Source organism: Artibeus jamaicensis, unplaced genomic scaffold, assembly GCF_021234435.1.
Source record: "Artibeus jamaicensis isolate MK-2021 breed Jamaican fruit bat unplaced genomic scaffold, CSHL_Jam_final contig_332, whole genome shotgun sequence".
Taxonomy (NCBI): domain Eukaryota; kingdom Metazoa; phylum Chordata; class Mammalia; order Chiroptera; family Phyllostomidae; genus Artibeus; species Artibeus jamaicensis.
Genome location: NW_026521788.1, coordinates 6656426 through 6672476, shown reverse-complemented (window position 1 = coordinate 6672476; position 16051 = coordinate 6656426). Strand labels below are relative to the sequence as shown.

At 36.0% G+C, this 16051-nt stretch overlaps 1 protein-coding gene across 3 annotated transcripts in view; it reads right to left on the bottom strand.

Annotated features, from left to right (window-relative positions):
* PRKG1 (protein kinase cGMP-dependent 1) overlaps positions 1 to 16051 on the bottom strand; it is a 1343317-nt gene that overhangs the window by 1036893 nt on the left and 290373 nt on the right. For all 3 annotated transcript variants that reach the window (XM_053663936.1, XM_053663935.1, XM_053663934.1), the window contains exon 2: positions 3099 to 3265. In XM_053663936.1, the coding sequence (XP_053519911.1) occupies positions 3099 to 3222 (124 nt within the window). In that variant the 5' untranslated portion in view covers positions 3223 to 3265. The remainder of the gene's footprint in view (positions 1 to 3098; positions 3266 to 16051) is intronic.

Sequence of the window (16051 nt, the reverse complement as noted above, 5' to 3'; positions counted from 1 at the left end):
AAAAACTTAAGGTCAAAAGGCAACACCTGAATTGTGTGAATAAAACATGTTAAATTTACTGAGAGAGCTAGTTTATATGAAAATTCATTCCATCTCTTCATACTCTCAGGTAGTGTTTTGAATGCCAACTGACATGGTGAGATTCATCATTAATGTTCAATTTGATATAAAAATCCCTGTTTGAATGTCAGCTTTCAGTACATGATTTAATTATATAAAGACAGTAAAAATGTTTCAGGGGGCGGGAGGAATATAAGTTCCATTATGAATTTGTACATGCTTACTGTCAAGGGTGACTAGCATGATTCATGTCCAGGTTGAAGAATAAAAAGTGGCAGAAATCAGCATAACAGGCAGACCTGGTACTGACCAGCTTGCTGGGAAAAGAAGCAGATGATTGGCCTTCTGAAGACAAACGTGAAATCTCAGTGCAGTAACAATGGGAACGTGAGGCTGGTCCCAGAGATCACTTTGCGTACAAAAATCCTATCAAAAGAATCATTGTGTGATGAACTGAAAGAATTGTTCCCTCTGTAAGAATATTTTAAACCTGTGAGAAAAACTCAATCAATGCTATTGATTGTAGACAGAAGAAATAGGGCCCTCGGGGTGCACAGCAGAGTTCTGTCCAGGGGTGGACCAAGATTCCACCAAATAGCAACCATTTTTCAATAAGAAAAAGGGGGTTTATAATAAGAGGAAAGGATTACATGGGAGACAATCTGTAGAAAGGTTAGAAAGCAGTTTAATGTTTAAAGGATGTGGAAAAACTTTGAAGGCATTTATAGGAAATATCTAGCTAATTTCTTTTTTAACTATTGCCATTGAAGTTTTATTGTTTTCTTGCTAATTATCAAACCATTCTTTAATCTTATGGATTAATGCTGTGCATCTTGTTCCCCAAACTGGGATCTCTGTACAGCACTTGTAATTCATACAGTTTGAAAGTTAACATTAAATATGCAAACTCTGGAGCCCAATGGCCAAGATTTTCACCACAGACGTCCTATGTGTGTGATCTTGGCCAAGTTACTTAACTTATCGGCACACCAAGTTTTCATCTATTAGCATGTAAACGATATAACACTTACCATTTAAGCTTGTTATGAGGATTAAGATTTTAATCCCTGTAAAGTGATTAATCAGTACCTGGCATATGTAAGCATTTAATAGAAGCTATTATCAATAACAAACATGAAAAAAATAACAATTTTATTTAAAAGAGCCAATGGTCAAAGACACTTGCTGTTTTTAGAAAATAAAATGTAATCTATCTGTTTCTACCATGAAAGGTCACAGAAAGTGCACAAAACCAGTATCTATGAGCAAATCTACAGATTAATAGATATGAATTAGACTTTTTTCAAAATGAAAATATTCGAGTAACTTCCCAAAGATGTTTTATTCACATCACCAATTCTGAATCAACAGATCAGAATTTGTTTTATTTTGGATGATAGCAGAATGAAGTTTATCTTTTTGATTAAAAAATGCAGAGAAAGAATCTAAGGCTATCAATAAATGTTACATCATAATTAAGGCAAATGTCTATTTGTTTAAGATGTCTATTCTGTTCAAGTACTTTTAAACCCCATTTATATATTTGAAAGCATAACTAAGACACAAACAGAGCCTTAACAACTTAATTTATATATACTGCTGCCTTAAAAGCTAATACCAAATAATTCTGATTAAAACTTGAAACTGAAACCTCTATTAGCCAGCAACTATGTATCTGGAAGTCATACAAGTTATTTTGCTTGAAAACACATGGTAATACATTTATACTACCTCCAGATATCTTCCCCATTCATCCAAATCAGTGAAGTCTTACCATATGACTATTCTCTTTTCTTAAAATGATGAGAAACTGTGGCATTTACGTATGCAATAATACTTGGGACAATGCCCAGGCTAAATTAAAAATCACTAAGGCACATGTTAAACAAGGATCTTATAAAAAACACTTCCTGTAATTGGAGAGATACAGTAAAACACTGGATAAATTTTACATGTGAACTCCTTAGGTATTTTTCTGCATGCCTTCATAATAAGCAAGTGTGTGAAAGATCCTCTATATTCTATTCATTCATTGTTGCTATGGTATAACCCTTATAAATATTAATGTTCACAGATCAAAAAGAATCCACCTATAATAAGAACACTGCTATCTAAATTTTGAGAAGATCGAATGTGTTGATAAAAAAGTAATTAAACAATGAAGCATTTCCTCAATTAAAACTTATAAAAATGTAAATGACAGGATTTTGATTTTCGTTTTTACCAATTTGACATAAGACTATTAGCACAAGATCAGCCAAAGTTACACTGAACTAGTTAGAATTACAGCTTGGAGTCAGATTGGCAGCAGTTTGTAAGATTATGGCCATTGTAGTGACTTTAACTGAAAGGCAATCAACAATCATTTCAGGTTTCTTTTTTCCCTCACAAAAGAAAAACATGTCATTATAAATTTCAAGTTAGAAATACACATTATGAAAATCTACCTAAGTATAAAGCATATCTATATAATGTGTGCTTTGGTCTTTTTTTCAAATGGTTTCTTAGCATGCCTGAGATTTATGAAAATAAGCTACCATTCCTATTAATTAGGCAGCTAAAATACCATCCAACCTTTATACTTTGTCTCTATCACACAAAGTGAAAACACTGCATTCTCTTTTCATGGAAGCATCATGGCAGAAAACTTAATTATACACTGAAAGTTAAAGGTAGAGTTAAAGACAATTTGTTATCTGACCAAACACACTTCGAATACACTTGAGCTTCCACTGAAGCTTTATGAGCTTGCTCAAAGATCTGATAATGTATGGTCTTATTCAGTGCGATAAATAGCATTTCTTTCTTTCATATTATCATACTTTCCTGGTGTCTGAAAAAAATACGAGATTCTCATATTAATATTCTAAACACAAGCACTTCGTACAATTAGTATCTAAGTAGCATTCCACCTCTTTTCAAACTGTTTCTCAACAAAAAAAAGGGAAAAATGAAATTGCCTCATGTCGTCTGTGTGCAGGCTGATAAGATAAAAAGGAAATATTTGATTGTCAAAGGAGCAGGGTGAGCAACCGTACCTTCCATGACATACACCAGCGACCCCACATCTCCTTCTTTGATGATGCAACTGTCTTTGCCATACTCCACTGGGTACATACAATCCACAATCTCCTGGATCTGCGACAGCTCCAAGTTCTTCATAAAGTCATTGTCAAGGATGGCTTCCTTGATGAGATCCTTGGACCTAGGGCAAGAAAGGGAGGATTTACTGGTGCATCTGACAAGTGCTTTCTGAGTTTCTGAGGGTTAGCAGAGCCAATACAGTGCAGTGTTCTAGCACACTACACACAGAGTTTCCTGTTAGGAACCCAACAATTTTCTGCAAGGCCTGAGATCAAAGTAATTCCATGGCTGCAGGAAAGGCAAAGAGAAATTTTCCTCTAAGTATCATGTAATGAATATGTGACTAACAAGCAAAATCATATAATTCCATTTTGCTGTAGAATACTTTTTGCAAAAAAGATTGTGAAATAACCAAAGGACATTTTAAAATAAACATTACAACTTAGTCCAAGAATAAATATGAACAAAATACATTTTATAGAACACTATCATTACTGTATTTATGTATTATAAAAAAGTATCAGGATGCATCATATCTCTTCTACTAGACTTTGTGCTCCATGAAGGGAGGTATCGTTTTTAGTTGTTTTTTCCTTTACTCTATGCCCAGTATCTATCTACCCCAATACTAGTTATAGTATGGGTGTTCAAGAGAAAAAGATGGTAAGAATCAGATTCCTAATTAGTTGTTTGAAACAACTGGTAAAAATGTAACTGTTTTTATCCATTTCCCATCCTTCTATAGAGAATATTTATTTCTTAAAATTGGGGTACCTCAAAACATAAAACTCCACTGAACAAGATGCTTCAAACATAACGTACATTAGACACAGGATTAAATGGGTAGTCAGGGGGAAAAAGTTTACAAATTCTATAATTGGAATTAAGTGTTTAGCAGGAAAGTTTCTAAAATTAAAAGCTGGTGATAATTTGATTCACAGAGATTAGCTCCAAATGGCTTCCTAAGAATACAAAATATCAGCATAGTCAGAATACTGTCAGAGAAGTCAGAAACTGGATACAATGAAAGCAGAGACCTTAGTAACATGGAGGGGAAGCTACGCATTTGGGATTTCATATTAAAAGTCTAAACTTGAAATGCATTGGACTATAAGCGGATCCCTGTCCACATTTGCTTGGCAAGTGGCTCTCAGCTAAATGACCTGTGGTAGTGAACACTGACTGAAGCATCCATAAGTCCTGCCCATTGCTGGGTGGCTTTTCATCTAGACCTCAGTCTGATTAGACTAGCCTTCACACATCATGTTCTATAATGATTTCTTTTCAAGAAATTAAGAGGTGAGTGGTGTAGTAAAGTGAAAAGTGGGACAAATACATGGTGACAAAAAATGATTTGCCTTTGGGTGGTGGGAACACGATGCAATATATAGATCATGTATTATAGAAATCTATACTTGAAAACTACACGATCCTATTAGCCAATATCACCCCAATAAATTTAATTAAAAACTCAAAAATGAAAAGAATTACAATGCATCAATATGGAAAATATGTGTAAAATGGACATTAATAATGAAAATAAAATTATGTTTATAGAGAGTGTTACTGGTAGGGGGAAATTCTCGTATCATTTTTAAAATACAAGTGCAGAACACATAATTATTTTAGAATAAGAAAGCATGTGATGGTGTAAAGGAAATAATTCTGAAGTTGTTACATGTATGCAGGACCCAATGTGAGCCTAGCCTGCTATAACACCTGAACCAAGTTGTCCTACTTTTCTGACTTTCCATTTCATCACCTGTACAATGGCATTTTATGAATTACCAACCTAGCAGAATTGTATGTGAGGGGCAGTGGAAATACAGTTACTTTCAGTAAATGTTGCGTGATAAAGCTGGTAGTAGTAGCGATTCCAGCAGTAGCAGTAGCAAGGGTAGGACTGCAATACACAATTATGACCTAACATATCAGAAGAAAATAAGACATTGGCATTTGGTTTCAGTTGCTTTGGTGACAGAATTATATTATTTTTCTTTCTACTTTTCTTTATAAAATTTTCTACAATGAGAATTCTTTTTGATTTTTTAAAATTTTAAATGTAGTTTATAAAAAATAATCATGCTATTAGGAAAAATAAAAAGCTATTGCTCATTTAAGTAATTATTTAGATATAGATATTTAATACTGGTTGACTGTTATTGGTATAGTCAATATTGTTTTTTTAATAGATTCTCTTTCATATGGCCCGCATTTAAATACTGTCAAGAATTTTCACCCTAATAAAGAAAAGGTAATGAATGTCCAGTGATTAAGGACTTCAAAATAGGCTTTAATTTAAAAAAGCCTACTTGTAAAATCTTTACCTTGGTTTAAGGGGGCTATTTAGCTGTATTTTTTTAAATGTGGATTGCCAAGACTTTATTTCTCCTCAGGTAAAGAACTGATTTTCTCGACTCTTCAACACCAGATCTAAAACTTTGTCCCCATCTATAACTTTCATGAGCTCTATTTTCCTCCCTTCCTTCATTAAAAATTTTAATCAAATTTATTAGGATAAAGTTGGTTAATAAGATCACATAAGTTTCAAGTATACATTTCTATGATACAAGATCTATACATTGCAGTGTGTGCCCACTACCCAAGTCAAATCATTTTCCATCACCATATATTTGGCCCCTTTTACCCACACCCTCTTTCCTCTGGCAACCACCATACCAGAGGGTATGGTGTCTATGTCTGTGACTATGAGTTTCAGTTTTATATTTCAGATATGAATAAAATTGTATGGTTTTTAGCTTTCTGATTGATTTCACTTATCACAGAATTCTTACAATCCTAATTATCTTCACCATTCCTGACCTCAACAACATCAATAATACCTTCAAAGGGACTCATTTATTGTTCTAGGATTATTTTTCCAAATATCAGAACTTATTTTATTTTATTTTTATAAAGTTAATTTTAATCAAATTGATAACATTCTCTGTACTAAACTTTATTTTGTTTGGGCCAGAGGACGAGGCCATCAATAGGTTCATATTTTCTAACAAAACAAAGATTAGGTGTTATCAATCTCAGGATCCTGGTATATTTAGCTGCAGAAGGCATCTTACCCTTTGGGAAATGTTAATAGTGCTCCATTAAAAATCTAAGCCCTAGAAATGTTGTAAGATTAGAAATAAATCTCTCTTCCTAGGAATACTTAATGCAGTCTAAAGATGATTGAAGAAAACTATTTTCTCTAGTATCATAAACAGTATCATTAACCTAGTTTATGAAGACATCAAAAAGCTGGCACAATGAGATCTAATACAATCCCTCAGAATTATCCAAATTTTCAAATGTTTATCAAAAGTGCAGGGGTGAGGAGGGAGAAGAGAGGAATTTCAGGTTGTTTTTACTTCTCGGATTTCATTTCAAATCAAGAACATTTCATCTCCAGTCTCTTCGAGAACAAACTTGAGGCTTCAATGTATATACCTTTGTGTCACTTTAATACAAACTGAGAAATACAGTACCTATGTCTTACCATTTACCCCTTCATAGAGGTTTTGTTCAATAACATGTTTCCCTCAGGAATATCACAAATAATCTATCTCTGCCTTGAAAACCAGATAGAAATCTTGTACCTCTGTGTAGTAACTGAAAGATGTTCTTGGGAGTTGCAGTAATACTTAAAGCCATACATTTTGGTGTGATTTCCCATGAAGGACTCAAAAAGTTAGGTCAACTCTCATTCATCTCCTCTTGCTCCATTATAGATTAAAATTAGCCAATGCTCCCACCTAAATCTTCTTTGAATCTTTTTCTTTTTCTGAAGATATAGTCTAAAACATTCACTGTAACTCAGAAGTGATGCTGCCTATGAGATCAGACTAACTGCATTACTAGCTCGGGAGTCGGGAGAGCTACTATCACAAGTTCCTGAAGGTGGCTATCTGCTCCAACCAAGAATACATATTGTAACAGCCTTTTGCAAAAAATCACCAGTCTGACCTGGGAGTGTGAGAAGCAAACACAAAATTCTTTTTTTAAAATATATTTTATTGATTATGCCATTACAGGTGTTCTATTTACCCCCTTCACTCCCCTCCACCCTGCACACCCCTCCCCCACCATTCCCCCCCCCTTTAGTTTATGACCACATGTCTCAAGTTCTTTGGATTCTATATTTCTCATACTATTCTTGCCCTCCCCCTGTCTATTTCTACCTACCATCTATGCTACTTATTTTCTGTACCTTCTCCCACCTTCTCCTCCCCCCACTCCCCTGTTGCTAACCCCTCCATGTGATCTCCATTTCTATGGTTCTGCTCCTGATCTAGCTGCCCTCTTAGTTTGCTTTTATTTTAGGTGTGGTTCTTAATAACTGTGAGTTTGCTGTCCTTTCACTGTTCATCTTTTTTATCTTCTTTTTATTAGGTAAGTCCCTTTAACATTTCATATAATAAGGGCTTGGTGATGATGAACTCCTTGAATTTGAACTTATCTGAGAAGCACTTTCTCTGCTCTTCCATTCTAAATGAAAGCTTTGCTGGATAGATCAATCTTGGATATAGGTCCTTGCCTTTCATGACTTGGAATACTTCTCAACTCTTGTCTGTAAGGTCTCTTTTGAGAAATCAGCTGACTGTCTGATGGGAACTCCTTCGTAGGTGACTGTCCCCTTATCTCTTGCTGCTTCTAGGATTCTCTCCTTCATTTTAATCTTGGCTAATGTAATGATGATGTGCCTTGGTGTGTTCCTTCTTGGGTCCAAATTCTTTGGGACTCTCTGAGCTTCCTGGATTTCCTGGAAGTCTATTGCCTTTGCCAGATTGGGGAAATTCTCCTTTATTATTTGTTCAAAAAAGGTTTCCACTCGTGGCTGTTCCTCTTCCCCTTCTGGTACCCCTATAATTCAGATGTTGGAATGTTTAAAGATGTCCTGAAGGTTCCTAATCCTCTCCTCCTTTTTTTTGAATTCTTGTTTCTTCATCCTTTTCTGTTGGGTCATTTTTTTCCTCCTTCTGGTCCACTCCTTTGATTTGAGTTCCAGTTTCCTTTCCATCACTATTGGTTTCCTGTGCATTTCCCTTCATTTCAATTGGTTTAGCCTTCACATGTTCCTCTAATTTGTGACTAAAGTCAACCAGTTCTGTGAGCATCCTGATCACCAGTGTTTTGAACTGTGCATCTGAATGTTTGGCTATTTCTTTATTGCTTAGATTCATTGGCTCTGGGGCTCTGAGTTGTTCTTGAACCATGTTTTGATCTGTTTGTGCCTGTGACGAATGAGGAGTGGAGCCTTAGATGTTCACCAGGGTGGGGCCACCCAGGTCGCTGGTTTGTGACGTGGTATGTGGGGGCGGGTCAGAGAGGGACAATGGTGACCCCCTCTGTTGCTTCTCACCACTGGGGCCTGCGTGGTCTGTCTCACTGCTCACTCCTTCACCAGTTTATCTGTGCGCGACTGTGTGACCATGGTCAGCCCTCAGTGAGTCCACCACCTTGCACCCTCAGTGGGTTCACCAGCTACTCCACACCTGAAATCTGCCCATGGCTGCTGACACACCTGGGTCGTGCACCCAGGTCGGTCCAGTGGATCTTTCCTGCCTGACCCTGCTCTGCTGCTGGCTCTGCCCCTCTTACCGATTTGGCTGAAGGGTTCCTTGTTGTCAGACTTCCATATAGTTCAATTTTCTGTGGTTTGGCTGAGTTTTTGTCGCTGAAACTTTGTTGTTTTTAAACTTGGTTGTGCGAGAAGGCACAGTGCTTCCACCTATGCCTCCATCTTGGTGGAAGTATACAAAGATCTTGATTTTGATCTTTCTTGTCTGTTTCTGTGGACAAATAATCCACTTATAAAGCCAAACCAAAACAAAACTTTATTTTCCATGCCCCCACTTTGTGGCTTTTGAAATAAGAGTAATTTGGTTATTTTGTGCTACCTCTGTTGATCTGTCATCATCAAACTGTTACCCTCTAAACTATTAGCTATACATAATAGTATGCTGGTAAATGAGCACTTCACGGAAAAGAAACAAGAAGCTGTGGTTTGTAGTGCTTACCAATTTCCATGATATAAATACTCCTGCCATACCCAATTTCAAGCTACTAATACAAAGTCAACCTGCTTACAGAATTCCAGAAGGTGGAATGCACCTGATCTGAGTAGCTGAAGCATAAAGTGATCAAAAAGGAAAGGGACAAGAGAGTGACACAAAGGTGGGCAGGAGCCAGGTGTCACAGAACCTTAAAGGCTGTGATAAAGAGTGACCAGAGGGGAGAGGGGAAGGAATTTCAGGGGAAAAAGGGGAAGGATTTACAGCAACTAGTATAAAGGACACATGGACAACAACTAAGGGGGGGTGGAAAGAGGAGGGAGGTGGGGGGCACGGGGGAGTGGACTGGGATGGGAGTAAAAGACAGAAAACTGTACTTGAAAAATAATTAAATAAAATAAATGAAAAAAAGTTTAATTTTATTCTAAAGCCTTAGGAATCCAGTGAAGAATTATATGAAGAGGTGTGATTTACAGATACTCTATTAGATATAAAGAATAAATAATACAAATTTATATTGAAATGTTACTGAGTTCAAGGAGGTTTTCTGTCATGTATTTCATCAGTTAATGGATGCTAAAACTATAACTTATTGTTACCAAGAAATTCTTATAGTTGAAACTCTTGGGAACTGTCTCATAAATCTTACATTGACTTGGACTCTCAGCCAACTTTTACATATTAGGAGACAATGAGGTCTCATTTCCAATTTTAAGCTATCTCCAGAGGCTGAAAAGTTACTCTCCAAAGTTACTTTCCAGATAAGTGGACAACTTATCTGGACAAATAATAAAGAAGAACTTCCCCAATCTGGAAAAGGAAATAGACTTCCAGGAGTTCAGGAAGCTCAGAAAGTCTCACAGAAGGTGGATCCAAAGAGGAACACACCAAGGCACATCATAATTACATTAGCTAAGATTAAAATGAAGGAGAAAACTCTAGAAGCAGCAAGAGATAGGGGACAGTCACCTACGAAGGAGTTCCCATCAAAATGTCAGCTGATTTCTCAAAAGAGACCTTACAGGCAAGAAAGGGCTGGAAAGAAGTATTCCAAGTCATGAAAGGCAAGGACTTACACCCAAGATTGATCTATCCAGCAAAGCTTTCATTTAGAATGGAAGGGCAGATAAAGTGCTTCTCAGATAAGGTCAAATTCAAGAAGTTCATCATCACCAAGCTCTTATTATATAAAATGTTAAAGGGACTTATCTAAGAAAAAGAAGATAAAAAATATGAGCAGTGAAAGGACAGCAAACTCACACTTACTAACAACCACACCTAAAACCAAAGCAAACTAAGAGGACAGCTAGATCAGGAGCAGAACCATAGAAATGGAGATCACATGGATGGTTAGCAACAGAGGAGTGGGGGGAGGAGAGAGGGAGAGAATGTACAGGAAATAAGTAGCATAGACAGTAGGCAGAAAATAGACAGGGGGAGGGCAAGAATAGTATAGAAAAGGTAGAAGCTAAAGTACTTGTGACACATGGACATGAACTAAAGAAAGGAATGGGTGTGCAGGGTGGAGGGGAATGAAGAGGGGAAATGGTACAACTGTAATGGCACAATAAATAAAATATATTTTAAAAAAAGAAAATATGACAATAGCCAACACAATAGCCCTCTGGCATGAGTGAATAAAAATTATACCTATTTTTGGTCAGATCAGTAAAAAATATATTTTTGATGTGATGCAGAATTTTAGTAATTAGTTTATGGGTACCATGAGATGGAAAAGGCTGACAATTGCTGACTGACAGGACTGTCTCTGAAGTTGCCAACTGAAAAGTCCAAACTCCCAACTGACAGTTCATAGCTCTTTTACTCAGATAAAGTGATTGCAAGACCTCTTAAGATTTTTTAATTCCTGGATTTATTTCAGCAGGATAACTCCATCTACTTAATGTGAAATATTTGATTAATATTCTATAAGCAAGAAAAACTCTTGGAATAGTCCTCTGACTGCCCCAACTGTTAAACTTCTGCCCAAACAGTGGGTCCTATTTCCTGCCTAACTGCTTTCCTGAATGAACCTTGGAGGTAGTATAAGCAGGCAGAGAGCTAAGAAGTAACAGTCAGCCCACATTTTTTTTCAAAGATAAAATTTAATCACACAAAGGTACTGGCCAATTTAGATATTTCCTCAAAACGAAAAATCATTTTTAACAAATTTCAGGCCATGCTCACATCAACCAACTCTGCTATAGCTATCTGATTCTCATGGTGAAATGTAGTCATGAACCCCAGTTGATAGTGATGTATTATTTTTAATGTAGTGTTGTATTTGATTTGCTAGGGTAGCTTTTTGTTGGGGATTTTTGCATTGTACTCATCAGAGATACTAGTCTGGGTGTGTGTGCGTGTGTGTGTGTGTGTGTGTTATCTTTGCTAGGTTTTGGTATAAGGACTAGGTTGGTCTCAGAAAATGTATTAGGAAGTACTGCCTCTTCTTCATTATTTTGGAAAAGTTTGAGAAGGATAGGGATCAAATCACCTCTGAATGTTTATTAGAATACAGTAGTGAAGCCATCTGGTCCTAGGGAGATTTTTGATGGTTGTTTCACTTCCTTACTTTTGATAAGTCTATTTAGATTTTCCAATTCTTCACAATTCAGTCTAGAAAGGTTATACGGTTATATATTTTTAGGAACTTAGCCATTTCTTCTCAGTCATTGAATTTGGTAGCAGAAGTCTTTCATAGTATTGTAGTATGACCCTTCATATTTCTGTGATGTCTGTGGTAACTTCTCTCTCATTTCTGATTTGGTCTATATGAGTCTTTTTTTTTTCCTTAGTGAGTCTAGCCAGGGGTATGTCAATTCGATTTGTCTTTTCAAAGAACCAGCTCCTTGTTGTATTAATTTTTGTGTAGTCTTTTTGTTCTCTATTTCATTAAATTCCATTCAAATTTTTATGTCCTTTCTTCTGCTGCCTTTGTGCTGCTTTTGTTCTTCTTTTTCTAGTTCTTTAAAATATGTTAGGTGGTTTACTTGAAATGTTTCTTATTTCTTGAGATAGGCCTGCAATAATGTAAACATCCCTCTTACTACTTACTGCTTTCGCTGAATCCCCGAAGTTCTGCTATGTTGTATTGTCATCCTCATTTGTCTCTATATATCTTTTAATTTGACCTTTTATTTCTTCTTCGACCCAGTCATTTTTAAGTATCATGCTAGTCAATTACCACATATTCATGTTTTTTTTCCTTTTTGCAGTTGATTTCTAACAAAGCATTGTAGTCAAAGAATATGCTTGGTATGACATCAGTCTCTTTAAGTTTGTAAAGGCTAGTTTTGTGTCTCAGCGTACAGTCTAATCTTGAGAACATTCCATGTGTACCAGAAAAAAATCTATAATCTGATATCCTGGGATGAAAAGCTCTGTAAATGGCAATTACTTCCATTTGGTCTAATGTGTCTTTTAAGGCCAATAAATCTTTATTGATTTTCTGTTTGATCTGTTGATAGCTGTTAAATACCACTGTAGTGCCCCTACTATGACTGTGTTTTTGTCAATTTCTCTGTAGTTATCAGTTCGGTTTCTCAGTGTTCTCTTAGTAGTTGCTTTATATTGTGGTGCTCCTTGACTGGGTGTAACACTTGAGAAGTGTTACATCTTCCTGATGTAGTGTCTCCTTTATCATCAAAAAATGTCCAATTTTTTCTCTTGTTACCTCTGTGATCTTGAAATGTATTTTGTCAAATGTAAGTATGGCTGAACCTGCTTTCCTATAGATGCCGATTCCTTGGAGAATCATTCTTCACCCTTTCACTTTGAGTCTCTATTAGTTTCTGTAGCTTAGATGCATCTCCTGAAGGCGGCATATGGCTGTGTTTTGTTTTTTGATTCAGTCTGCTATACTGTGTCTTTTTATTGGTGAATCTAGTCCATCTACATTTAGGATAATTATTGATGTATGAAAATTACTTATACCCATTTTATCTGTTGTTTTCTGGTAGTTCTGTGCCTCCGTTGGTTAGTTCCCTTTGTGTTTCTGCCTGTTGTTTTTGTTTGGTGGTATTTCATATTTTTCCCTCTTCCTCTTATTTTTCAATTATATGTCTCAGTTTATTGTTTTAGGTGTGTGTGTGTGTGTGTGTATGTGTGTACCACTAGGTTTATGTAAATGAAAGGTGTGTTCCAAGGGCACAAGGATGGTTTAACATACACAAATTGATTAATGTAATATACCACATTAACAAAATAAAGAATAAAAATCATGTAATCATATCAATAGATGAATAAAAAATTTTGATTAAAATATGCATTATAATTAAATCACTCAATAAAATGGGTATAGAAAGTACCTCAACATAATAAAGGCCATGTATAACACACCCTCAACTAATGTCACACTCCATGGTGAAAAACTGAAAGCTTTTCTTGTATGATCAGGAATGAGACCTTATTCAACAAGTACTGGAATCCTAGCCAGAGCAATCAGTCAAGAGAAAGAAATGAAAGGCATCCAAATTGGGAATGGAAAAGTCCAAGTATTGCTTTTTGTAGATGACATGATTTTTTATATAGAAACTCCTAAAGACTCCTCCAAAAACTATTAGAAATAACAAACAAATACAGTTAAGTTATAGGATATAAAAATCAATGTAAAAAATTCACTGCATTCCTATATATTAACAATAAAATTTAAGAGAAAGAAAAATTTAAAAACAATTTATTTTGCCATTGCAACAAAAGAATAAAATACCTAGGGTAAACTTAACAAAGAATGTAAAAGACATATATACTCAAAAATACAAACCATTCATTATTAACAGAGATTGAAAAAGACACGACAAAATGAAAAGATTCTGTGTTCATGATTAAAAGAACCAGCAGAATTAAAAATGTTGCTCTGGCTGGTGTGGCTCAGTGGACTGAGAGCTGGCCTGTGAACCAACAGGTCACCAGTTTGATTCCCAGTCAGGGCACATGCCCGGGTTGTGGGCCAGGTCCCCTATAAGGAGCACTTGAGAGGCAACGACACACTGATGTTTCTCTCACTCTCTCCCTCCCTTCCCCTCTCTAAAAGTCCACATTACCCAAAACAATACACAGATTTAATGCAATCCCTATCAAAATCCCAATGACATTTTTTAAAGAAATAGAACAAAAAATCATCAGATTTATATGGAACTACAAAGGCCAGAGTAGCCAAAATATACAATGGAGGAAAGAAAGCTTCTTCAATAAGTGATGCTGAGAAAATGAGAAGACCACATGCAAAAAAATGAAAATAGAAAACAGTTTGTCCCCATACATAAAAATCAACTCAAAATGGATCAAAGATCTAAATATAAGATCTGAAACAACAAATTACATAAAAGAAAACACAAGAACTAAACTTATGGACCTTGGTCTTACAGATTTAATGAATTTGACCCCAAAGTGAAGGAAAGTAAAGGCAAAAATAAATGAATGGGACTATATCAAACTAAAAAGCTTTTGCACAGCAAAAGAAACTACCAAAAAAAACCAAAAAGGCAACCAATTGAATAGGAGAAGGATTTGCAAGCAACAACCCTGACAAAGGGTTAATACCCAAAATATACAAAGAACTCACACAACTCAACACTAAATGATCTAATTTAAGAAAAATGGACAAAGGACCTGAACAAACACTTCTCCCAAGATGATATACAAATGGCCAACAGATATAATATATGAAGATGCTCAACTTCACTAGCTATTAAGGAAATGCAAATCAAAACTATAATGAGATACAAACTCATCCCTGTCAGAATGGCTATTATCAACAAGACAAGTAACAACGAGTGTTGGAGAGGTTGTGGAGAACAGCAAACTCTCATTTACTGATGGTGGGAATGTACGCTGGTACAGCCACTATGGAAAACACCATGGCAGTTTCTCAAGAAAATTAAGAATATAGTTACCATACGACCCAGCAATCCCTCATCTAAGTATCTACCCCCAAAGTTTAAAAACATTTATTTGCAAATATATATGCACTCTTATGTTTGCTACAATACTATTCACAGTGGCCAAGATATGGAGACAAGGGTCCTTCAATAGATGACTGAGTAAAGATGTGATACACCCCTGGCTGGTGTGGCTCAATGGATTGAGCACTGGCTTATGAACAAAAAGGTCATGGGTTCAATTCCTAGTCAGGGCACATGCCTGGGTTGCTGGCCAGGCCCCCCAGTTAGGGCCATGTGAGAGACAACCAATGGACGTATTTATCAAACATTGATACTTCTCTCCCTGTCTTTCTCCCTCCTTTCCTCTCTCACTAAAATGCGAATACATAAAATCTTTTTTTAAAAGTTAAAAAAGATGAAGTGATACATATATACAATACTACTCAGACTTCAGAAAAGATGAAATACTGCCAGTTCCAACAACATGGATGGACCTTGAGAATATCATGATAAGTGAAATAAGTTGGACAGAAAAAGTTAAGAGCCATGTGCTTTCACTCATATGTGGGATATAAAACTAAAAGCAACAAATGAACAAACAATGAAAATGAACATACAAAAACTCATAGACAGACAACAGTATGGTGGTTACCAGAGGAAAGGAGGGCCTGGGGCAGTAAAGGGGGAAGGGAAATAATCACCATTATGAAAGATGGTTTGACTTTGGGTGGTGGGCACACAATGCAATATAGAGATCATGTATCATAGAAATATATACTTGAACCCTATATACAATGTCACCCCCAATAAATTCAATAAAGAAATAAAATAGTGATGAATTCAAAACTATTTTCAGCATTCACATCTCTAATCAGTATTTAATACATGAGAATCCTTGGGCCAAACTATATGACAGCAACATAGATCTTAGGTAACCAATGATATTAATCTTTTGTCTATTACATGCATTGCAAAGAATTTCAAGTTGCCATATCCTCTTTTTTCCTATAATATGTA